General features: G+C 41.3%; 1 protein-coding gene across 3 annotated transcripts in view; it reads right to left on the reverse strand.

The window, feature by feature from the left end:
* Positions 1–26940, reverse strand: part of MAPRE2 (microtubule associated protein RP/EB family member 2) — a 221742-nt gene that overhangs the window by 135947 nt on the left and 58855 nt on the right. The window contains exon 1 of one of the 3 annotated variants that reach the window (XM_043444231.1): positions 5829–6105. The exons of the other annotated variants lie outside the window; for them this stretch is intronic. Coding sequence (XP_043300166.1) covers positions 5829–5947 — 119 coding nt within the window. The 5' untranslated portion in view covers positions 5948–6105. Of the gene's footprint in view, positions 1–5828; positions 6106–26940 lie in introns of those variants that run through there. 3 annotated transcript variants of the gene reach the window in all.

Raw genomic sequence — 26940 nt, forward strand, 5'->3', positions numbered from 1 at the left:
ACTAGATGAGTATGACACATCCACTGTAGAATTCTAGAGACTGGTATCTGAAAGACAGCCCGAAGTCAGGAAGAATGGAATTATTCTAACATACACATCCTAACAAATTTCATTGTGGAAAAGACACTGTTCACAGGAGAGGACTAAATCAATTCCTTTAAAGTGAAATTGACAAAATTCGAAAGTAAAGCAATCCACACCATCTGGGTTAAACTCAGTCCACACCAGAATCTGCCAGCGAAGGTGTCACTTTCCAGCTGTGAGAAAAGTGGCACTGGAACCCTGAGGGGCATTCTGAGCCATGTCATCAGCTGGCATTAAATGACTCCTGAGGATCCTTCACAGTGAAATACCAGACACTCTGCTTCTGAGTCTGGGAGGACTGAAAGGGTGTAAACTCTATGCGGCAGCCACCCTTTTGGCCTGCTAACTGTGAAGCTGGCATCTGTATATCAAGAAGCCACCATCTGACCCAAGTACCAATGCTGTTATGGGAAGAAGTTGCACTGATCGCTTCTACTGAGGGAAAATGCCTTGAGCCAGGAACATCTACCTCCCTTGTCCTGAGCCCTACAACAGAGCCGGAGAGGTCTCTCTATTAGAGCAAATGAAGGGTTCCCTAAGAATCCTGGACAGTGTAGGGTGGGGCACTGGAGGATTCCATTTTCCCTTCAACTCTCACTGCAGAACAGGAGCTCGATTCCAGCATGCACTTCCGTTTTTATTATGCCGTCTTTCAATCAACATGCTTTCAATTTTCAAGTTCCGGTCACCCTGCCTGCCTTCCAATGCTCCTACCCCACGGGAAAATTCTATCCAATGAAAATTCTGATTCTACAGCCTCCACTCCTTTCACCCGAATAGCTGGTCTCCAACAGGGTCTTTTAGTTTCCTACAACATACTGGCCTTGAGGGTATCTTTTTCTACTTTGAATCACTGTGGGCTCAGAAAGCGCAAACCACTTCTGCTATCAGACCAAGCCAAATATTCACAACAAAGTAAACCTGTTACAGAATGAGCGGCTCAGACATCTGACTTTGCTACAACTCAAGGTCCTTGGAGGGGCATCTGGCAGAGAGCGTGGCCAGAGTGAGATTCTCAAGTATTTGTCAAATTAATCCTACAAGCCAAACAGAATATTTAGATTAGTCCCACTATTTCCCCCTGCACTAATCTGAAGGATTATTCACTGCAGCTTCAAGAGGTCTCTGTATATACAGAAAGATACTGAATATGGAAATCAACCTCCTAAATTCAGAGGACCATCTCAAACCATTGTTCTGCTAAGACGATGCTCCTGCAAACAGATGAGACCAGTGGCAACCACTGCTGAGCAGGGGTGAGCCTCCAACCAGGGGCACCTGGAGGATCATCTCCTTTAACAGACTCTCCGACAAAGGACCCTGAAAAGAAGTTCAAAAAATGGGCGCCTAGGGCTTTCCTGGTGGCCCAGTGGTTAACAATCTGCCTTGCAAGGGACACCAGTTTGATTCCTGGTCCGGGAAGATCCCATATGCCTCTAAGCAACTAAGTCCATGCATGCCACAACCACTGAAGCCTATGTGCCCTAGAGCCCATGCTCTGCAACAAGACAAGTCACCTCAAAGAGAGCCCCAGTGCTGCAACTAGAGAGTAGCTCCCCCCACCCCGCCCCCTCCTTGCAACTAGAGAAAGCACATGCATAGCAACAAAGACTCAACACAGCCAAAGAGAAAATAAATACACCAGGCGCCTAACAATTAAGGTGGTTTCCCTGGTGGCTCAGTCAGTAAAGAATCTGCCTGCAAAGCAAGAGACTGCCTGCAATGCAGACCTGAGTTCAATCCCTGCGTTGGGAAGATCCCTGGGGAAGGGAATGGCAAACCACTCCAGTATTCCTGCCTAGGAAATTCCATGGACAGAGCCGCCTGGTGGGCTAGAGTCAAGGTATCTAGTCACCCTTTAAAAATACTAAGAAAAACATTAAAGACAAAAATCAATATTTTCAAAAACCTCCTAAAACAGGAGTAAACCCAGATGATGCTAACAAATACCTAATGGAGATGCATGAAGGAGACTTCTGCAGTCACTGTTTGGGGAATGTGATCTGAAATCTACATTCTGGTTAAAGTGAGGCATGTTACAATAGCTTCTGTTGAACAGAACATGCTTTCGCAACTATCTTTTGCACACGTGTTTGTGGGCACATACACATATATTTCTTTTTGTGTGCCCTACCAGGAGCTCATTTTTCAAAGCTAGCAAAGTTGGATGTCAGAGTCAAGGTCTTAGGCTTAAGTTTTCGCTGTGTTTTTCTTTACAGCCCATTGCCTCGGGTCGAGTAATTTTTTGGTTTAAAGAATTCAGAAACATATGCTACTGTAGTTGCATGTTCAAATACCCATGTGGAACTAGTCCTCTGGACTTATACATTCATTCTTAAAAGCCTGGAATATGCAAACAAAGATGCTACGCGGTGGGCAGAGGGCCAGTAAATAAATCTCTTCTATGAGCATCTGCATGAAACAGCGCTATAGGGAGTCGCCTCTCCAGGGAGGGCAGAACACAACTATTCGCTCTGTGAATTAAACAGTGTCACCTCAGCTGGCCCACACCACATTTATTTTTTAGGCCGCTCTTAAAATATATGGATTTCTAGTGTTCATAAATGCAATGAGGAAGCTGGGGCTGAGAAGGCAATCACACAGGAGTGGTGGACATGAGCCACAGAACACATCCACACGGCTCTGCTGAGCCATCTTTGCACTTGCTCTTTTCAACTGAAATTGCTAATGGAAGGGTAATTTTCTAAAGGAAACTTGCTCTTCTAATCAAAGGGCACTCTGTTTCAATAATGATTTACCACTCCTTCTGGTCCAGGCTGTAAAAACAGGTTCTGTTTATACCAAGAGATACCTGGATCAAGATATCTGGATCATGAACCACATTTGATCCTTATTTATAAACAATCTGGTGCAAACCTTATGACAATAATGTCTCCTGCTGGCAAGAGTGACCACTTGCCCCCAACGGTGCTAGAAAGAACGGCTTGTTCTCTGGGCCTTTCTCTCACCTGTGCTGCCAGCCAGGTGAGGGGTGTTCTTATCCTGGAGTGTCTGAAGAGGCCCCTTTCAGTAACAATAGCATTCTTCTTATATTCACATGCTTCTTTTAAGATGGTTTTTGTTTAAATGTTTCACAAAGACTTTCATGAGAAAGCAATGAAAGAGTCTATATGCAATGAGCAAATGCAGAAAATAAAACCAAAGCAGAAAGACCTGCTGGGACTACCTAGAAGTCAGTAAAGGAACCAGAAAGAGAATTCCCTGGAAATTCCCAGAAAGAGATCACCCCAGAGCTCTGGCCTTACCCAGGCCCCTCCATGGCACTCCAACAGAACTCTCTGACACACCCCATTCATGGGGACCAGACTTAACCTACAGCCAAAGTAAAACCTATGTGGTTGAATCTCTGAATCTCTGGCTTTCAAACTGCCTTCCAAGTTTCCTCAGCAATTAAATGGCAATATTACTCCAGCCTCAGGATGCCAAAATAATTATGGAACACTTACTGGATAGAAAAATGTGTCACATTTTTCCTTTCCTTCCTTTACCCCCAAAAATAAGTGGCAGTTATGCTACGCTGGTCATCCACTTTGAAAGAAAAGCAGACCAAGGAAAACAAGTGTGTCTGTCTCCTTGTGCACCTTTTGTATAACACAATTCAAAAGCTATTTTGGAGTCTTCTTTCTTCATTTAACCTATGGCATCTCTCACTATAGGGACCAATAATCCTATTATATAAAATACAAAGGCCACGGTGCTCTTAGTGACAACATTTTGCTCCACCAGATCTTTATTCAAATTCAGTTTTGTTTCTCACATCATTTTGGGTACCAAACCGGGACTTGGACAGCAAACTGGAAATAGCTCAGGAAATGGAAAAAACAACTTGGACTGAATTTAAAAGGTGAATAAATTTTTACTGTAAAACAATAATTCATCAACAAAAGGTAGCATTTAACCTTTCCCCCCAAGTGATCTTTCCATTGCCATTGCAACTTAGTTCACATGACTAATAAAACCCAACCAGGCAACTGCCTTCAGCTCATGTGGTAAAATTCGAACTCTGCTTAAAAGCAACTGCTACTACCTAAGTGGCAGAGTTGAAATCACTGAAAAAAATAAATAAATAAGGGCTTCAAATGTATTACCTATAAAAGCAGTTTAAATAGTGAAGATTTAAAAGCAACTTCGGTTTTTGTTTTTAAATTCTATTTTAAGCTTTGGCATGTTCACAGAGAAAGGTGAAGGGGGAAGGGAGAGAAGGGACCTAATGTTCCAATCACATGGGTCTCCAAAAGCAGAGTCCCAGAGGTTGTGAACCAATTTTGGTTTATATTAAGAGAACAACAAGCACTTGGAATCTGAGGATGTCATGTCAACATATTACTTGGAACCATAGGCATGAGATTTTAGTGACCTCATGGGCACAGCCAAAATTAACTCCCAGTATTTATGTAACTGCCAGGGATGACAGGGCAAAGATCGCTTATAATTTTTTTTTTTTTTGAGTCAGTTAATAGTGTTTCTTTGGTCAAAGAGAGAGGAAGTGGGGGTACTTTTGGCTCTATTTTTTAAACATGCAACATTTATATACACAGGCTACTGCCCATAACACCATCTGAATGTTTAGATGAAGGCATTTAAAAAAAAAAAAAAAAAAGTTATTTCCTGTTGCTCCCTAGCTGAAAGGATGCGTTTTAGGGGTATGTGTGCTCTGCCTCAGAGCGAAAGCATTGTTAGCGGTTATCAAGGTAGCATTTAAAAATAACTACCCCAGTACAAAAGAACTTCAGAGGAAATATGAGCGAAGCTATCAGTCTCCCTTCAAGTCTGGCCATGAGCTGCCTCAGATTCGAGCTGCATTCTCCATTACATTGTTATCCTTATCAAACAATGCAAACAATTTTAATGAGCTTATCTCCTAGAACATATTGCCAGATATGCTAATGTAAAAACGATGCCAACCGTACAGGCCGACTCATTAATCAAAAAGCTCACAATACAATGACCAAGATCAGTCTCATCCTCACATCAGACCTCAGCAAAATACCAGGAATTACCTTCCTACTGTAAATAAGAAGGGCGGGCTCCCCCACCCATGCGGAGGCCATAAACTCCTAAGAAAATGCACAAGGGCACCTAGTTCCTTTCAGGTCCATTGCGGTCCAATCTCTTTCTAATAAACCTTGGGTTCTATGGAGAAAATTTCGGTGAATGTCTGACACCGTGACCTCTGCTGTCAATCCTTGCACCAATCAGCGAGCAGAATTCTTACAAAGCTCCATCAATCTGGCGGTTCAACATCACAGACTGCAGCTTAATCTAGAGGATTCCATCTTTCCTGCACACACATACACACACACACACACACACCAGGGCAAGCGCAAACCTTTTCCTCGCCCTCCTCCTGGTCTTTAGGCACAGCCTACCTCATGGTTCCTTTAAAAATCTAAAAAGGAAGGAGGAAAGGAAGTGCTCCGGCTTGTCTCCCTTTGGAGAGAAGGGGAAATTTTGCTTGCATTTTGAAATCAATGTGGAAGCAAAGAGATGGAGGGAGACCCCTTGCAGGCAGCAAACCTATTCACAAAATGCTTCCCATCTGCAATCCGGCAGCCTCCGTGCACACCCAACATGACACATGGAAACAGACAGCAAATAACCACAACCGCCTTTACAAACGGCCGTCTGCAGCCGGGGCCGGGGGCAGCGTCCGCTCCATTATATAACGGGCGGGTTTCCGCGCGCCCGCCCGCCCGCCGCCGCTCCCCGGCCAGCCCCATTACCTGTAGGAACGCTCGCCGCGCACTGTGTGTTTCCGGAAAGGAATGATGGTCCCGTTATCCTGGATGATGTCGTTGTTGTTCTCGCCATTTGGGGACAGGGTTTGGGTCGGCCCGGGCATTGGCGCACTCCCGAGGATGAGAACAAACCGCTGTGGGCTGGCTGGGGAGGAAGGTGGCTGTGTCTCGCCTTCCCGCTCACCCGCTCCTCGCGCAGACCGCGCCTGCCGCCTGCTCGCCGCTCGCAGCTCCCAGCTCGGCGCTCGGCTCCCGCCCCGCCCTCTCGCGGCCCGCCCTCCCGGCTGCTGACGTCAAAGCGCCGGCAGCAGCACCCTGGTCACGTGGCCCGGCCCGTCCCCATAGCAACCCGCTAACTCATCACCTCGCCTGGAATCGCGCTGGGCCGCTGCGCGACCATGCCGGCGGCTCCAGGCAGGCACCCGGGCCGGCCTACATCTGGCATGTAAAACCCCAGGCCACCCCTGGCCCCCCTCACTGACTCGCCTGGGTCTGAAAACCAGCTCTTCCTCTAACCATTTCCTTTCCAGCCCGAGCTCCCACTGCAGCTGTGTACACAAAAGAACGATTCAGGCTGAGGGGTGTGGGAGACCCTTTAACTCCTTCCATACCAAGTTCTTGTTCCATGAAAATTAAACTCAGTCTGGTTTCAGAAATATATAAGACGACCTGGTAGCCTGCTTCAAGAAAATTTATCAGACTAAGGGGTTAAAATTTCCAGGTTCCTCCCCGATTCTCCAAACAGCAGCAACCGCCTCCCCCAAAGCAACCCCAAACTTGAAAACTGAATAGGAAGCTCCATTTCCTTCTAATCAATATACCTTTACATTAATAATGAGAAAATCAAGAATTGCAAATGAAGATTTTCTGCACGAAAGAATCCCCAAAGGGAGGAGTTTTTTTTTTTTTTTAAAGAACCACCATTTTAGAACATCATGGTTACCCAGGACCTCTCAATTCAAATTCTTACACTGCCTCCTGATACAGATAATTAAATCCTTGTCATGTATTTTATTTTCTTTGAATTAAACAAGTGAACATCCAATTTAGTATCTGGATGGAAACTCTCAACATTCAAGCTGCTCTGCATCATTGCTATGCATCTTTCAAATACATTGGCTATGAGACAGGTCCTATCGTTACTATCATCCCTAATTTAGAGATGAGTATACTAGTGAGATGAAGTAACTGGTGTGGCGCTCAAGGTCACACAGTCAGGAAGCAGTGAGCTGGAAACTCAAGATGACATGCTTTTTATCAATGTGATTGGACAGTGGTGATGTGTGTTTAATGTGAACTCATAAATGTTATAGATCAAGGTAGGAATCAAGTACTTTATATACTGTCAACAGTGAAAGGACAACTGTGAATAGAATTGCTAGTGCAGTGCAAAGTCTATGGATTAGATTATAAACTCTGAACAGATTCCAGATGTGTCCAGTGCTTTCCTTCAGAGAGAAGAAGAGTTTGCCTTCAACTCATCAGAAGTGGTTCTCTGCTTATCAGAAGTGGTCTCTGATGTTTCCTGGGGTGGGTAAAAGTCAGAGTAAATATATGTAGCAGAAAGTACTAGGCTTATGCCTTCCATTGTACAGCTTACCAGCTTTATTATTTTGTGATACAGATATTAAAATAAATAAAAATGCTGTCATTCCTGACAATTCTCTAGCATATTTCCCTGGTAATAAGCTATTTCTGGCATAAAGCTTCTAGAATTAGAATCAAATGGTTTACAACACAGATGGTAAGGATAATCTCAAATAAGGGGGGCATTTTTTCCTATTCTATCGTCTCCTTTTGAACTATATTTTAATAATTTTATTTTCTACTTTTTCCAGTGAATTCACAGTGTAGAAGTTGATTCTTTCATCCATATCTCAGCTTACATGAGTATTTTTTATATATAATAAGGATCCAATTCTGACCTAAGTCTTAACAAGGTACATCAGATAAATATCTAAGTACAAGAGATACACAAAAAGCCTCACATTGCACAATGAACTAAAAGGGCATGAGAGTGTAGTTACTGCTACAAAGACCAACATTTCCTCCTACTATTTCTGTTACTTGACCCATGGCTGTCAATTTCCCTACTAATTAATTCCCCTTTGCAAAAGCTTCCCCTTTCTTTGGGGACAGTCTGAAGTGAAAAGGCAGAGTCTACAAATCAAATATTTAATGTTTTCAGCCGTCTCACTTGGGGCTCCTGAGGATAGCTTACTTTTCTATGATCCCGTGTTTGAGTAACAAGTCACATAATTGGTATTATCACAGGGACTATGTTTGTCAGAATTTGAATGTAATATAGGTCATTCCACCAGGTAATTTCATGGAGAAAACTCTCCCACTGTTTTGAGGTTGTTCTTGAAGAAGAGGACTATGACCAGGAATTTGGGGGGATGGGCTGAAAGGGGAGCGGTAGTGAGGCAGGTGGAGGAGGTACCTAAGAACCCTTGTAAATCTTCCACTGGGGCAGTTCTGAACCACAGCACTACAAAGGGCCCCAGAGAGGCCCCAGAGATTTGTGATTACCCTCCAAGATGCAGGGGTAACAGGGGTAATAATTTGAAAATATTGAACAGATGTGTTTTCATTCCCCTCCCCATAAATCAGGTTACCTGGCAGCCATTCTCTTGTTTAGCCCCAGGAAGAAGGGGAAGGCACATTCCACTTTGGGAGGGAGAATGCTAGGATACAGGGAAAGCACAGACTCGGCAGGAAGAGGGAGGGGAGAGTACCCCCACCCCAAGGCTGGAAAGAAGCAGGTGAAAGTGAGAAAAAGCAGCATCTCCCATTTTCAGCTCCCTGAAGGGAGCCATTAGAGAGCTTTTGGCTTTGTTCTCAGCCTAAGGGACTTTCTTGAGCCTAAAGAGGCAAATGTCCCATTTGGGATTCTGGGAAGAGATGGCTTTTAAAGAGTGTCTCCCCAACACCTTCCTTCCCAATCAAGCTGCAGCCTCATCACACTAGGAAAATCAGTGGTTTGGTATGGTGAGTGTAGGGTGTAGGAAAGAGGAGGACATCTAAAAGACTGAATATCCACCCAAGAGATGGAGTGCTCCAAAGATGGACTGAATCAGAAAAGGCTATACTTTGAACTGGCAATTTTAAATAAAACCTTTCGTTTCCCATCTCCCTCAGCAGGGAAAAGAGAATCATACAGATTATAGAAAAAAGTAAACTAAAATGTCTGTGTACATCTGACTGTGGTTGAGGTTTTATCTTATGTACACAGGTGTACCAAAAATAAAATGTGTGCAGACCTAAATCTCCAGCTACCCCATGGAGAAATGGCTCCTCTTACCAAGCCCAGTGGATTGAAGTTGGGGCTCTGACAGACCTGGGTCCCCAGCTTGGTTTCACCACTTGCTGGCTATTTGATACTAACAAGTTACTCTGCATCTCTAAGATTTAGTTTCCTCATCTGTAAAGTAGGTGTAATAATACTGGTTTCACAGTGTTGCTGTGAAGGTTAAATTACATAATATATTATACTTGAAGCAACTGACACAGTGTCAGGCCTATAACAAATGCTCTTTAGTGGTAGATGCTATTTTTAAACAATAAGTTAAGCATACTCTAAAATGTGCATTCACTTAACACTTACGACTGGATTTCTTGTGTACTGGAAGCTGAAAACAAAAAGAAAAGTCCCAGGCTCTGTACTCAGGGAACTCAGAGTTGTGGGTGAACAAGATAAAATTATTTGCAATTATGACACAACGTGATGCCCTGATAATGGTATCAGACAGGCTGATATAGGGCCACAGAAGATGAGGGAATGGAATTCAAAGTGGAATTCCATTCCATTCAGAATGGAAACTGAAATAGGCCTGAAAAGTTTCCCCAAGGAGCTATTACCTAACCCTTGGATGAGTAATAATTATGACCTTTTTTGTTCCCTTTCTCTGTGCTACACAGAATGCATATATGTGCTCAGTTGTGTCCAACTCTTTGCGACCCCAAGGACTGTAGCCTGCCAGACTCCTCTGTCCATGGGATTTCCCAGGCAAGAATACTGGAGTGGGTTGCCATTTCTTTCTCCAAAACAGAATATAAGATCCCTTAGGGAGGGTTCTTCAACTGTTCTGTTCACTACTATATCTTCAGTGCTTAGAATAAGGCCTAGCATGCAATAGACACTACATGAATACATAATTCATTTATTCAACAAACATCTGATTTGATTCTCACAATAACCCTAGAGATGAAGTCGAGACTCAAATAGTAAATGCAACTTATCCAGGATATCTTGGCCCCACAGTTGACATGCTTCTCCTCTAGGCTGTACTATTATTTAAAACAGGAATGGCAGGACTTCCCTGGTGGTCCAGTGGTTAAGAATCCAGCTTCCAATGTGGGGGATGCAGGTTCGATCCCTGGTCAGGGAACTAAGATCCCACATGCCTAGGGGCAACTAAACCCATGAGCTACGAGAAGAGCCCATGCACTGCGATGAAGACCCAGCACAGCCAAAAAAACATTTTTTAATTTTTAAAAATTAAAGGAGGAATGGCAGTGTAGAGGGGGAAACTAAGGGCTCCTCAAGCAGATACGCTTAGATTCACAGGTAGGAAAGGGTGTGATGTCCCAGGGAGATAGCAAGTTGTTCAGTGGGGATGGAGAACAGAGTACACAGTGGCAGGGGCCAGAGTGGGATGCAGGAGGGGCTGTGGCCAAGCTAAGAAGCTTGACCTTCACTTTGAAGATGTTTTGGAACCATGAAGTGCTTGAGGAAGGAACTTCACGGTGACATTTGCATATCAAGAAAGTCTGATGTTACAGTAGTATAGAAGACACGTTGGAGATTCAAATGCATCAAACAGTGACCAAGGCCTAAACTTAGGAGCCAAGGGGCTGCAGAAGCAAGCCCAGATTTGAGATATTCAGAGGCAATGACTGCCATGATTTGCCAGACTAACTGATTGCGGGCATGGATGTTGATGAGAATTAAGGGTGGGCTGCGAAGGAGAAAGATATTTCTAGTGAATCCTAAGCTTATGGCTTAGGTGACCAAGTGGATAACGGGTATCATTCACCAAGACGGGAAATAACAGATTGAATTGTCTTCTGGAAGAAAGAGTCTCCTAGTGTGTTTTGGCCCTAGAGAAGTGCCAACAGGACATCTGAGTGGAGACAATGAGGGGTCACCAGGCTTCACACACAGCGGGTGTTCACTATGTATTCTATTTTTTTTAAATTTATTGAAGGATAATTGCTTTACAGAATTTTGTTGTTCTCTGTCAAGCCTCAACATGAATCAGCCATAGGTATACATGTATCCCCTCCCTTTTGAACCTCCCTCCCATCCCCCTCCCCACCCCACCCCTCTAGGCTGATACAGAGCCCCTGTCTGAGTTTCCTGAGCCAGACAGCAAATTCCCGTTGGCTGTCTATTTTGTAATGTAAGTTTCCATGTCACTCTTTCCATACATCGCATCCTTTTTTCCCTTCTCCCCATAAGTCTATTCTCTATGTCTGTTTCTCCATTGCTGCCCTGTAAATAATTTCTTCAGAACCATTTTTCTAGATTCCATATATGTGCATTAGAATATGATATTTACCTTTCTCTTTCTGACTCACTTCACTCTGCATAATAGGTTCTAGGTTCATCCACCTATCAGAACTGACTCAACTGTGTTCCTTTTTATGGCTGAGAAATATTCCATTGTGTATATGTACCACAGCTGCTTTATCCATTCATCTGTCGATGGGCATCTAGGTTGCTTCCATGTTCTAGCTATTGTAAATAGTGCTGCAATGAACAATGGGATACATGTGTCTTTTTCAACCCTGGTTTCCTCAGGGTACACTACATATTCTTGAATAAGGGAACATGTGGGCCTTTGATGTATATGTTTGACTTGGAGATACAGATGATCTGCAGGAAATGATCTTATGGGTGATCACTGAAGCCGAAGATGTGGATGCCCTTCACTCAGGGAGAGAGACAAGGCGTCGGATGGCACTGTGAAAGCTGAGTGATGAACAAGAAGCCTGCAAAGAGATGGGAAAGGGTTTTGCCTGATGGGGCCAATCCCAAGAAGGAGTGGTTTCACTGAGCCCAGGGGAGAAGTGGGTATCAGAGAGAAAGGAGGTGACTCTAGGGCCAAACATTACAGGAAGTTTGAATCAGATAAGGGCAGAGAAGTGTTGACTAGATCTGATAAGGCATTCTCAAAGGTATTTTTTTAGAGGTTGTATTTCAGATCAGACCCATCAAGGATTACTGAAGAAAATAAGGAAATCTTCAACAAGTAGGGAAACCTTAATTGTTAGCAAGATTGATAATGAGGTGATATTAAATTAAGGATCATGTATTTAATATCAGCAACTAACTAGCGTCAGCAAGTATTCGCACTAAAAAGCTCTCATCAATATTAGAGGGGCCGATGTGTTCATTAATGAGCACTTGTTAGGCACCAGATGAACTGATACTGCCTCAACCCACCCTCCCCTCCAAAAGGCAAACCAATATTTCAGATGCATGTTTGGAGAGCAGGATTACTAAGGCGGACCCAGCAGACACAGAGCCAGAGCAATGAGCAAAAAAGGAAACCAGCCGCTGTCCCCGTCCACAGGCCCAATCAAGGAAGATGGAGCTGGGCACCAACCCAGATTTTAATTTTCCAAGCTCCTGGGTTATAGTACAGCCCCGTTTCTCTTGAGAGTTAGGCCAGCAAGCACCGATAATTGCATCTTGGCAGAAATCATTGTCTCTCTACTTCTCCAACATGTGAGATTCATCTAAAACAGGGACTTTGCATTGCCTTGGTTTTGAGAAATCCAACAGGAGAGAAGATATGAAATCATTAACCAGGAATCCCAATTCCATCCCCACAGTACCTACTCATCACAAATGCCTTTTCTAAGTTAAAATGTGTTCACTGAAGCTGATAATCACTGCTGTCAAAGGCATTAACAGCTGTCACACCACCTTCGATGGGGGGGCTTCCTTAGATTGTTATCACCCCTGAATACAGACAGAAGATTCCACTTAGCAGTCACCACTGCTGCCCTGGGACAAGTAATTTCTCCCATGTGTATGTCTTGGGATTTTCCAGTAGGGAATGGCAGGGACAGGTTATCAATCGGTAGCTTAAAATATATTCCACACCCAAACGAGAGCAGTGAATAAATACATGATTGGCTAGCCAGTGGTGCTGGCCCTGAAATTACATTGGTGGCATAGAGGTGTACTTGAGAGTGGTTCTTGTTTGTTACTTTAACCTTGAAGCATAGAAGATTTTATTCATTCTTCCTTTAGATCTGATGAGAATTCTATAATATGCCTATGCCTTCTGACTTTTAGTGATAGCATTTTATTTAAGAAAATTTGGTAACTATTTTTCCCCCAGATGAAGAAAGTCCTCCTTCAAAACCAACCTGAACAGGTGGGCTCCTCCAGGACTGACTTTGGAAGTTACGTGTCTTTGCAGATTATTTATCAGTCACACTGATAGCTATGCCGATATACTCACAAGGCAGAATTTTGCAAGTCTCTTTCCTCTTTGCTAGTAAAATAGTGAGTTTTCTGTAATGTCAAAACACAGAAGGTGCCGCTGCTTAAGAGAAGATTTCTCTGTGTTGGAATTGCTTTCTAATTTGCTTTTCCTTGGATTTTCTCAAAGTTGGACTTAATTTTTATGGAATAACTCATAAAACATGATGGGAACTCAATTTACAAACTTGCAGAACATTATGATTTCTGTAATCAATCAATCAAATCTGTGCAATGTGAGGTTTCATTCTATTAAATAAAAATGTGCTTTTGAATTATACCATCTGGTTAAATTTAAGAGCTTTAAATATGTTTTCTATAAAAATACAATGTGAGAAATGTTATAATTGAAGAATGTATTAAGTATCACCAGAATATAGAAAAGAAAGCAACCTTGCCTGGAGAGACAGGGCAAGCTTCACCAAGGTAGTGATATTGGTATTGGGCCTCAAACAGTCAACACATTTATTGAGGACCTACTATGCGCTAGGAACAACAGGTGCTTAAGAGACAGAAATTGACAAAAGTTAGCAAAATTCTCTGCCCTTGTGAATCTTATACTTGAGTGCATTTTATGGGGTGGGAGGGTAGTTGTAGGAGATGAGGTCAGAAAGATCACGGAGGGAGAAGAATGCACAGAGCTCTGAACAGCCATTGTGAAGACTTTGGCTTAAAAACCAAAGTTAGCAGCATTACTTAGTAGTAAGGTTCACAATGTCTATTGACACAGACCTGGAATTCTCTCCAACGACAATCACCGCAAAAACAGCAATTCCTAATGTTTGTTGGGTACTTTTTAAGGACCAAGTGCTACGTTTTAATTGGGTGGGTGTTTTAATCCTCACAGAAACTTATGAAGAAAGGGCAATTTTACATCTCATTTGTCAGAGGAGGCAGCCAGTTAAATAACTTATCCAGATCATCAGCTAGGAAGTGGCAAAGCTGGACGTGGACCCACCTGCCAGGTGTCCAAGCCAGCATTCTTATTCACGAAGTGAGGCTGCCTTCCACTAGGGTCTGATAAAATCTGGGTGCAAAAATGCAGAATCTAGGGATAAGGCAGCAGAAGGATGTAGAAGCAAGAGAAGGTAGATAGCTGCCCTCAAGGCAGCTCAGTCTAGGGAGCAAGGAGGTAACGGTGGAAAAGAGCAGAGGCAGAGAAAACAGCGCGGGGGTGGGGGCGGGATGAGAGAGCAGTATTCACGGGAGAAAGGGATGAAAGACGCAGAAGGATAGGAGTTGTAAACTATGGTTAAGGAAAAGGAAGATGGAGGGGGAGGGAGAGAGACCCGAAGATTAGGGGTTAACAGTGTATGTGATTAATAGGGGAAATGAAGTTTCTTCCCTTTTTTTATAGCAACTAACTTTTTTTCTGAGTAAGCCCCAGCTATCAATACACACTTTTCTCATATCTTTGGATAGGCATTTTTTGCTTTTGTTTCCAAAGCTAAAATCTGTTTTCATTTTCACTAGGCTAAGACTGTGATAATTCAACGGTCCAGCTCTAGACACGCCTCTTTGAATGTTCTCACTGAAATGTGTCCATGCTCAAGTTCATGCAATTCCTTTATTTCCTTCCCCTATTTTATTTCCACATTTGAACAAAACACATCTTGTTGAACTGACTGGGTAGTACAACTGAAAAAGGATAAAAGTCTTCTCGAGCTCAGTTGAGTGGCAAAGGAAAGGCAGAGACGCTAAGTACCATTTAGCAAGTAAATTATCTTCCAGAAGGCTCATGAGCTTTCAAGAGATGATTTGCTTAGGGCTCTCAAAAGTCAATCAACCTACAGAGCTTTATTTCTGACTTTGATATTAACAAGCAGCAACAGAATAAAGAGACTCCTTAATATAAATACAAAGCCAAGTTGGAGGGATGGGAAGACAGGAGTTCAAACCATTGGCCTTCAGAGTTTCAGACCTACTCGGGACCCAGGCCACCAATGACAGGGGCATGGGGAGGAAGGGTCTTCCTGAGTCTGGGGCTTCTCTGTCAAGGCGGGTGCACACGGGGGCGGAACGACAGCTTATGGGTGGTTCCTCAACAGCGTGTCAAGGGAACATGAGGCCAACAGCTGGGAAGCAGTGTGAGTAATGGAAGAGAAATTCCCCCATTTCTGACCTCATTCGAATAAAATTTTTAAAAAGAAAATTAAAGAAGCTTGCTTCATTAAAAGAGAGAGAGAATGCAACTGGAAATCATGAAATAAGATTTAAGTTTCCATCAGAAATGTTTTAACTAGCACTTGTGTTCTGTTTACTACAGAGCTCATAATGCCAAGTATCTTCATATCCTCAGTTCACGCTCACTATCGGATGTGAGCATGAGGGGTCCAGCGACAGAAGATAGTACATGAAAGCATAAAGGATCGCTTTCAAAAAGAGTCTATTTAATTTCTATGTGAAGGATCCAGACCCTTAGCAAATCCAAACCAGTCCTACTCTTAACATACAGGGAGCCACAGTGAGTTAACAGTCAGCTGAGAGAGCTAGATCGATTCTTGCGATTAACTGCTCACATAGCCTACTTTTCACACCCTCCCCCAAAGCCTCATCTCCAGTCTCTTCAGTGAGGATGCTATCAGCCTTCAAAGAGGCGGCAATAGAATCAATGTGAATGAGGCATAATGGCATGCCGTGCAAAAAGCATGTCTAGTGCATTTTTATTATTTCTGTCTTCCCCTCCTTCTTCTGGGAACTACTCCCTCAAACCTTGTGATTCTAGTAGAGCTTGCCAATTATAATATTCCATCCTCCTGGACCTAAAGATTGGTTCAGAGTTAGGTCTGTGACCCAATCCAGGTCACTGAATAGATCTCTAGGATTAAAAAAAAAAAAAATTACAGCTGCAGTGAGTATGTGTTTGAGGAGGGTTTGGGGAGATGGTATCTTCCTTACTGAAGACAGCACTTGAGAATTAATACAGTATATTGTTAGGCAATAAAAATAACAGGCATCCAAATCAGAAGGGAAGAAGTAAAACTGTCACTATTTGCAGATAGCATGATATTGTTATCTGCATGATAGCATGATATTCGACTCCACCAAAAAACTGTTAGAACTAATAAATTCAGAAAAGTTGCAGGATGCAAAATCAATATACAAAAGCCTGTTGCATTTCTATACATTAATAATGAACTGTTTAAAAATATAATCCTACTATAATTGCATCAAAAATAATAAATAAAGGAATACATTTAGTCAAGGAGGTGAAAGATGTGTACATTGAAAAGTATGATAAAAGAAATGGAAAGAATTAAAGAATACACAAATAAATGTAAAGATATTCCAGGCTCATGGATTGGAGGAATATTGTTAAAATGTCCATACTACCCAAAGCAATCTGCAGAGGCAATGCAATCCCTGTCAAAATTCCAGTGACATATTTTACAGAAATAAACAATCCTAAAATTTGTATGAAACCACAAAAGACCCAAAATAACCAAAGCAATCTTGAGAAAGAAGAACAAAGCTGGAGGCATGCTTCCCAATTTCAAATATCATCCCAAAGCTATAGTAATCATGGCATGCTACAGTCCATGGGGTTGCAAAGAGTCAGACACAACTTAGAAACTGAACAACAACAAATAGTAATCAAGACAGTACAGTATTGGTATAAAAAGATTCAAAGATCAGTGGAAGAGAACATATAACCACAAACATATATGGTCAATTAACTTACACAAAGGAGGCAAAAATACACAATAGGGAAAGACAGACTGTCTTAAATGGACAGTCTTGGGGAAACTGAGTAGCTACATGCAAGAGAATGGAACTACATCATTATCTTATGCTATAAATTAAAATTAACTTAAAATGGATTAAAGACTTGAACCTAAGGCCTAAAACTATAAAACTCTTACAGGAAAACATAGGCAGTAAGCTCCTTAACATTATTCTTGGTGGTGATTTTTTTAATTTGACTTCAAAAACAATGGCAACAAAAGTACAAGTAAGTGGGACTGCATCAACCTAAAAGACTTCTACACGAGAGAGGAAACCATCAACAAAATGGAAAGGCAACCTATCAAATGGGACAAAATACTTATAGATCAATATCCAAAATGTATACAGAACTCACACAACTCAACAGGAAAAAAACTAGTAATATGGGTTTAAAAAACGGGCAGAGGATCTGAAAAGACATTTTTCCAAAGACATACAGATGACCAAGAGGTACATGACACAATGCTTACCATCACTAATCACTCAGTTCAGTTCAGTTCAGTAGCTCAGTCGTGTCCGACTCTTTGCGACCCCATGAATCGTAGCACGCCAGGCCTCCTTGTCCATCATCAACTCCTGGAGTTTACTCAAACACATGTCCATCGAGTTGGTGATGCCATCCAGCCATCTCATCCTCTGTCGTTCCCTTCTCCCCCTGCCCCCAATCCCTCCCAGTATCAGGGTCTTTTCCATTATTAGGGAGTGCAAATCAAAACCACAATAAGATATCACCTCACTCTTGTTAGAATGGCTATCAAAAAAATAAGAAAGTGTTGGTGACAATTTGGAGAAATGGGAACCCATGTGCACTATTGGGGGAAAAGTAAAATTTGTGCAGCCACTATTATAAACAGTATGGAGTTTCCTCAAAAAATTAAAAACAGAACCACCATGTTTCACGCATGCTAAGTCGCTTCAGTTGTGTCCTACTCTTTGTGACCCCTTGGACCATAGCCCACCAGGATCCTCTGTCCATGGGGTTCTCCAGGCAAGAATACTGGAGTGGTTTGCCATGCCCTCCTCCAGGGGATCTTCCTGAACCAGGGATCGAACCCATATCTCTTTCCGCTCCTGCCTCGCAGACAGATTCTTTACTGCTGAACCACTGTTAAAGCCCCAGAATCACCATGTGATCTAGCAATTACACTCTGGGTATTTATCTGAAGGAAAAAAAAAAAAAACTAACTCAAAAAGATATGTGCATCTCCATGTTTACTGCAGCATTATTTACAGTTGCCAAAATATGGAAGTAGCCTAAGTATTCATCAACAGATGAAAGGATAAAGAAAAGTGGTACACACACACACACACACACACACACACACACACTCCAGCCATAAAGAAGAAGAAAACTGCCATTTACGACAACATGGATAGACTTTATGGGCATTATGCTAAGTGAAATAAGTCAGGCAGAGAAAGACAAATGCCATTTAATCTCAATTATCTGTGGAATCAAAAAGTAACAACCACAAATCCAAACTCATAGGCACAAAGAACAGATTAGTGTTTGCCAGAGGTGGGGGGTAAGGGGTCTATAAAATGGGTGCAGGGTGTCAAAAGGTACAAACTTTCAGTTGCAAAATAAATAAGTCCTGGGGATGTAATATAGGACTCATTTTATGTGTAATAACGATGCACATAGTTAATAATACTGCATTGTATATTTGAAAGTTGCTAAGAGAGTAGATCTTAAAAGTTCTTATCACACGAAAAAAATTTGCAACGTTGTGGTGATGAATGTTAAATCTTGTCATAATATGTACAAATATTGAACTGCTATGTTGTACACTTGAAACTAGTATGTTATATCAACTATATCTCAATTTAAAAACAAAGTGTAGCATAAATTGTACATTTACTAGATTTGCACAGAAGTGAAAAGTGGTCATGGTTTGGGTTAATATAGACTTGGATTTGAAATCAGATCCGGTTGATCCAGTTACAAGTTGAGTAGCCTTGGACAATTGCTTTCCCCAGCCTCAGCTTCTTCATCCATAAATTGGGGTACTAAGATTTACAAAGCAATATTTTGAGATATAAAGCTCTGAAGGTTCCCACTTTGTCCACTGGGACCAAATTTTTGACACTCTTCCCTTCCAGAGGTTGGATCTATTTCTTTTCCCCTTGAATCTGGACAGGCCCTGTGGCAGCTTTGAGCAATAGATTTTGGTAAAAATTATGCCAACCAGTTCATAGTCTAGACCTTATAATGACAGGCAGCTGCTGTCTTGGACTCTTGGAAGCCACATGCCCTGTAGGAAGGAAGTTCGGCTACCCCGGGACTACCATGCTGTGGGAAGGACAAGCCCTGCACAGAGGCCCCAGAGGAGGAGACCATGGGGAGGAGGGGGGTGGGGAGTGACAGTGACCCTGCAGAGGTCCGTGCCTCCAAACATGTGGCTGAAGACACCTCCTTCAGATCCAGCCACCACACCTAAAGGTGACCTACTATGCGGAGCAGAGGTAAGTTGCCCAGCCAAGACCTTCCTTAACTCCTGATTCATAAAACCATGAGCTCTAACAAAGATGGTTCAGTTAATGAGTTTTGGGGTAGTCTGTTACAAAGTAATAGATAATGCCATCCTGTTGATTCTCTATTTCTGCATGAGGAGTCACCCCAAAACTCAGCTGGTTAAAACAACAGCAATCATTTTACTATCTTCTGTTATTCTGGAGGCTGTCTGGGCTCAGCTGGGTGGTTTTCAGTCTCTCTCAAACAGCTGTAATTAGAAGTGGCTGACTACTGAAGTCATCTTAGTAGTTCCTCGGTCTCACAATTGGAGGTTGATGTTTCACTTGGGACCTCAGCTGGAGCTCTGGCTGAATACCCACACCATCTTTTCATGTAGGCTGGGCTCCCTCACAACACAGCAGCAAGACAGAAGTTAATGGCAGATTTTAGTCTTCTCACAGACCATAACTTGGTCCTACTTCTCCGGTCAAGGCAACCAGTTAAGTCCATCAAGATTCAAGAGGAAGGCATGTTGACTTCACTGATACACTCAACGGGAGAAATGTCAATATCACACCGTAGGGAAACACATGGATGTGGAGTGGCAGCCAGCTTTGGGAAAGGCATTCAGCCACACACACCCTGTTTCATCTTCTTACCCGCTGTTTTCTCAGTATGGGGTTGCTATTGTAGGAATTCCAGGGAAGAAAAGAATCAGGGCTCAAGTACTCAAGTTTCAAAATAGACTTTTAATCCTATGGCAGACAGGATAACCTGACGAAGTTTGTGAACCTCAAAAGTCTGATTTTCAATGATCAAAATTTCAAGACCCTTGAATAACTCAGAACATAAATTTCATGCCATCAGCCATCAGACCTGTGACTAGTTGGAAACATTTGAGGTGGAGGCTGGTGAGCATCCCTAAGAGGAATCCTATCCTCTCTCCTTTCCCCAGCCATACCCCAAGCCAGGTTGGGAATTTACAAATAGAGGGAAATTGTCCCTTCTCTTTAAAAAAAAAATTTTTTTTTAATTAAAAAAATTTTTGGCTACACCACAAGGCATGTGGTATCTTAGTTCCTGATCAGGGATCAAACACATGCCCCTTGCATCAGGCATGAGGAGTCTTAGCCACTGTACTGCCAGGGAAGTTCCCAGCCTGTCCTTTTTCATACCTGGAGGCTTGAGGGATGACAAAGCCACACAGAAGTTCCTGACTCACTACAACACAGGGACAGGAGGGGACAGATGCTGGTGAAGGGTTTGGGGTGATACCAATATTTCTGCAAAGCTGCCAAATATTTCTGGGGAAAGAGGGAGAACAAATCTGACCCCATGCGGGTAGGGACGGAAAGATCAGCAGAAAAGAACTGGCCTGTGTACTGACCAGCCAGTTTTCTTGAGGACAGCTGCCATGAGAGCAACTCAAAAAACATCAAATCTCCCCTCAGGTTTCCAGAAGTACCTCGTAAAACTGTGGTGTGGTGTCTGTAGTCCTCGCCGCATTCTCTCACTTACTCCAGAAGGCAGAAGCAGAAATTAGGTTGGTGCCATTGGTTTGGACAATTTACAGTGCGTTTAACCAGGAAGATTCTCCCCTACTGTGCTCTCTCTGTCTCCACATCTTCTGCTTGAACCGGACCCAAATCTAGCACTGACTTTTGAGTCCTCAGCATCTGCCCACCTTCTTGCCCTGCTTTCTGATGTAGTCATTAATCTGTTCATTTCACAACGTGTCACGTGTGCCCCTCCCTCCCCTCTCCCACTCCTGACACCCCACTGCAGACATCACGCCTGGCTCGAGAGACTCTGTAGGCGTTTTCTTGCTTTCTGATGCTCCTCTCAGTGCTGCTGACAAACCGCCATGAGATCTATCTTTCCGCCCTTCTTTTTCAAAAACCTTCAGTGGCTCCTTATCGCTTTCAGGATGAAAAGTCCACATTTCACTTTTGTCACTTAAGGCTCTGACTATTACCCTTGGAAATATGTCCATCACCACATATGGTGAGAATGGAATTTAACCTGGTTAACTTTAACTGGAAATGCTAGTTCTGCCTTCTGGTATCAGCAGAAAAAAAGACTTCCTCTGCATGAAATTAGCAGAGAAGCATGTAAATGTTCTGATGGTGAATTCTTTACAAATGTTCCTATAGAAACAGATTTTTCCATCTGATTATCGTATTGGACTAGGTTCAGTGTGACTGCAAGACCTTGAAGCTATCACTTTAAAACAACTCAGCTTGCTTCATCACGGAGCTCAGAAGAGGAGAGAAGCTCGGTCAGATGAATTATGATGTCAATGTAACCATATCTGAGCTGTCCTTGCAGAGTCCCTATCTATCCAAGACAAGGAGAGAGAGCCAGGAACATTCAGCTACCGCCATCTCACCCTCACAACTGCTCTGACTATTCAGATTACATCACTAACATCCTAACATCCAAACCATGGCTTTCAGCAAATCAAAATATCAGCTTAAAAAATTCATGAGGCCATTATTGCTGAGAAGAAATGAAGAATCGTAGCGTTGCTGTTTCCTACCGCTGGTGAGAACAGTTTCGGTTCCTCGGAGGATAAGTTCTGAGGCTGGATGACAGGTCCAAAAAAAGTCTCTCTGGCTGGTCATTTACATTTGGACACAGCCTGTTCAACAGCAGCCTCAGATTCTGCACGCAAAACACTCAACTCGGGGCGAAGTAAATCCTTCCACAAATGGCCTCCTCCCACATTTGCAATACTTGGGGAGAGTTCCTGAAGTTTGGACACAGAGCTGTGGAGCAGAGCCAGTAAACTTCACAGCAGTTATGAAACAGCTGCAAATCCATGCTTATGTCATGCGCTGTACAAATACTACATTAAGGACACTCAGATCAAGAGAAGAAATATGGCTTTGCTAGTGTTAAAGCAAGATGCTTGATTTCGACTCAGAAGGCTTTTAAGAATACATAGTGAGTTGTAGTAGGAAAAACGAAAAGTAATCTAATGTCTAACAATTAAAATTGATCAAATAACCCAAGAGTAGAATATTTTTGCAGCTATTAATTTAAAAAATTAATTAAATTAATTAAATTAAATTAATTAAAAAAAAAGAATAACCTCCAGTGTTTCCTAATTATGTGGTTCTCAAATGTATTATTAATCTGTATTACTTTTATTTTCTCCATTTCCCCACCTCCAAGCCAAAGAATCACTTCCTTCCATCCTTTAATTCATCACCCTAGCCATTTACAAGATGGAGGGAAAAAACCCAACTGCAACCCAAAACAAAAAGAAGTTGTCCAAACTCTCAGAGCTTCTTCACACTTATTTTATCTGGAAAAAGACAGTGCCTGATAGTGATGAGTGATGCTGCTGTCCATAATATTGCCTGTGGTATAAAGCAATATACCACCTTGGCCTTCCCAGGTAACTCAGTGGTAAAGAATCTGCCTGCAATGCAAGAGATGAGGGTTGGATCCCTGGGTCAGGAAGATCCCCTGGAGAAGGAAATGGCAACCCACTCCAGTATTCTTTTTTTTTTTTTTTCCACTCCAGTATTCTCACCTGAGAAAACCCATGGACAGAGGAGCCTGACAGGCTATAGTCCATGGGGCTGCAAAAGAGTCGGACATGACTTAGCAACTAACAACAACATAAAGAAAGATACGAAATTTACTGAAGAGACCTTTTCCTGATTCCTTTTGAGTGTCAATCAGGCAAATGTAAGAGCCAGATTTTCTGTTTGATTTTGCACATGATTATAATTCTCTCCAAAACGGGAAATGGAGGTTAAGTGAACTTTTGGATCCTGTCTCACAGATCTTACTTAGTAAATTTCATTAATCTTGAGTTTCTTGTTTCCATTTGCTAAAGAAAAGCAAGTTACATGGTTATCAGTAAAACTGAAGTATGTTTATTTGTATAAAATGCTTTGTTCTACTGCAGTCTGAAAAATGTGGCAATTATAGTCAAAAGCTTTCAGTAAATAACTGCAGTGGATACTCCACAACTGTGGTGAGGTCAGAATGTGAATGAAGAAAGAGAGACCTGGAGAGTTCATAATTTACAAAGTGGTTTGAAAAGATCTCTGTCCTTCCCAGCTTCACATTAAGTAAGGGTTTAAAAACCTTTAGTAAATAGGACTAAGCCCAGGCAGATGCTAAAATCCCAGTTCAGAACAGGATTAGAAATTAGGTAGCAGAACAGGATTAGAAACTTGTCCAAAACTGAACAAATATTCTGAGTCCTGGGACTTTGAGAGCTTCTAATGTAACAAAATGTGAGCACTTTCTTTCTGCCACAAATCAAATCACTGAAAGAAATATGATAGAGCCAGTACACACACTTCACCTGACACATCAATTCTTGGTTGTCCATAGGAAAGTTTTGACCCAAAAGTGATGTTATTATTCATTACTGCAGCCTACATTGGCTCTTATTATAATATATTTGACATTTATGATTAAATAAAAATATTTGAGTTATATTCTTATGATAAATATTTCACCATATTATAAATATCACCAGATAAAATGCTACATTTTCACTTTTCAGCTAGCCTGGAGACATACAACTGGGTAAGAGACAGCAAGGTAACAGTAAGTTTAAAATAAGTATATTATCCTGGGTACCATTTTGTCAGTAGCTTCAGTATATATTACCTTGTGAAGAATGAAAATATTATATATATTTGCTTCACTCCTTTTTAAAAACCTGTCCTGTTCAAATAACTACCCAACCATCAAATCCTATCAATTCTTCTCAGATTGCCTCAACTTTTTGTTTGTTTGCTTGGGTTTTTTTTGTTTCCACCAAATTCATATCACCTGAGAGGCAGAGAAATGTAATAGCTTCTGGGAATCTTCCTGGCTAAGCACTTTCTTTCCAATCCATTCTCTCTCTCTCTCTCTCTCTATATATATATATATGTGTGTGTGTGTGTGTGTGTGTGTAGGTAATTGTAGTTTATAAAAATAGTATATACATGTTTAGAATCTGAGGACTACAGAATATATAATATTAAATGTGCCATTAATTTTTTAAAAACTATGCTTAATTCTTGTAAGGTCACAATTATATCAACATAGTATCTATTTTCTACTATAAAAGAAATTCAACATACTTCTATTAATTTTCTCCTCTCAATTGCTGTTAATATTTAGTTATTCCAGTGGTTACCTTTATAACTTCAAGCCCTAGTCTTAAAATTTCTTGACTCATTCTAAGGAATTTAACTCTTCATTTTACGTTTCTTCTCAACTTTCCTCTTTTAATTTGCATAGTTTTACCATTATGTCTCCTTTATCCTTTATATTTGCATTATGTTCTATGACTGTAGTTAAGACTTCCTTGTTTTGACTATAGATTGCTTTTAAATTTGAAATCTAGGAAATGGCATTTATGATTATATAATTTCTTATTCTCTCCAAACTCAAGTGGTATTACCTTTCAAAGAGAAATAAATATGTCATTATATCTTGCAATCACAATAATAATATAATATCAAGATCAAATGAATCTTTTTTTTTCTACAGGCTATTAATTATTCCAAAATATGCCTCATTTTAAGAGTGAACTTGAATTTTTATCAGATAAGTTAAATATGTAGATATGTTCTCTATACCTCTATATTTCTATACCTATATAGTTGTTTTTCCTAGAGATTTTAACTATTTTGGGGGGGAAGAAGAAACATATATCATCTTATGATAAAAAAAAATACTCAGATTCTAAGCCTAAATACATATCCTAGAATGACCTTTTTTTCTGCAAGACATTCATCATGGAATCCACTATCTAATTTGGACCAATTGCTCTGATATTACTGCTGGCATCTTGATATTTCTTGTAACTGGACTCTTCCAATATTAGTTCCATAGTTTTTTGACTGTTAATGTATCTTTATTTTATTCTCTTTTATTTTCCTAGACTACATCTTCAAGTTGTTTTGTTGAGAGGCTAAGAGAAGTTCTAAAGTAAGAAAATGTCTATTTGTTTTCATACTTTATTCATAGTTGGGCTGAGTACAGAACCATAGTTCCAAACTCAATCCCCACTGAAGATTGAATGCATGGGTCCACCGTCTCCCAACCTGTAGTATCATGTACCAAAGTTCATGCCATATAGGCAATCATTCTTCTGTGGGTAATCCTCTCAATGTCTGACATTCCACCTCAGATGCTCTAAGTCTCTTTTATCCTGAAATTTCACCAAGGTGGGTTTGGGATTTTTATTTTACTCAACAGTCAGTAGCCTCTCCTAATCTGAATTGTTATGTCTTTCTTCCTCTCCAATGTCTTTATTTTTCCTTCAGGGACTCTTTTTAAACAATGGTAGAACTTTAGGATCATCTTTCCATATCACCAATACTTTTTTTACCTTTTCTATCTTCTCACATTTGGCTCTGTACCCTGAAATAGTCTTTAGCTACATTTAGGAAGTCTTTCTCTTGACTTTTAGTTTGTAGGAACTCATGTTTTCTAACGGCTTTGTGTCCACAGCTACTCTTCTTTTGAAAAGAGGGTAGTGAAGTTTAATGGATGCAATACTTTTCATACTGTCTAAGGAGAGTAATTAGATTTTTTCATTGTTTTCTTCTATTCTCAGAATTATTTTATTTGGATTATAATAATTCTCTGAATCATTTCATTTGTTCTTTTTTCATTTTTATTTAGATTAAAAAATTAGCAAGCAATATAATCCTATTTCTTTCCATCTTGTAGATGTTTGTCAATTTCTGGTCCTCATTCATGTGTCCAGAATGGGCATGCCTTTATTCTTTTAAAATTTTATTCAGTTAGCCAAAAATTTGTTCGGGTTGTTATGTAAGATGGTACAGAACAACCCAAGCAGACTTTTTTTGCCTCCTTAATATTTCAGTTGAAGATGTGGACAGAGGAGAAACAGCTGTAGAAACTACCATCTTAAAAACTCACTTTCCTGTGGAGCATTTGCACTGTGTTCAGTATTTCCTACTATCTCAAATGTAAAGCTTAAATAACTCAGTCTGGTATTTGGGGCTGGATGCAGTTAGATCTCAGCTTGTCTTTCTTCTTAATCCTCCATTTATTATATTCAAGAGTCAGTCACCCCCCTGCCCCACTGAGAGGGCTGATGCTCTGTTCCCTGCATCTTCTGACTCATGCCTGTAATGTCCTTTTTCCCCATTTTTACCTACTCACATTTTACAAAGGTAGACTGGGCTCAAAGTCGCCTTTCTGAAGTCTTTATGAGCATCCTAAGATGGCCAAAAATCTGCATTACTTAAAAACACTTGAGTTCTGTATAAATGATTGTTTTTTGAACCAACAATGTCAGTTTTTTCAACCAAAATTTTATCTACTATATTTATTCTGAAACCAAAAATAATTTTACCTAAGTGAATCTGCCTGCAATGCAGGAGATCCTGGTTCAATTGCTGGGTCAGGAAGATCTGCTG

Source organism: Cervus canadensis, chromosome 23 (assembly GCF_019320065.1).
Source record: "Cervus canadensis isolate Bull #8, Minnesota chromosome 23, ASM1932006v1, whole genome shotgun sequence".
Classification (NCBI taxonomy): Eukaryota; Metazoa; Chordata; class Mammalia; order Artiodactyla; family Cervidae; genus Cervus; species Cervus canadensis.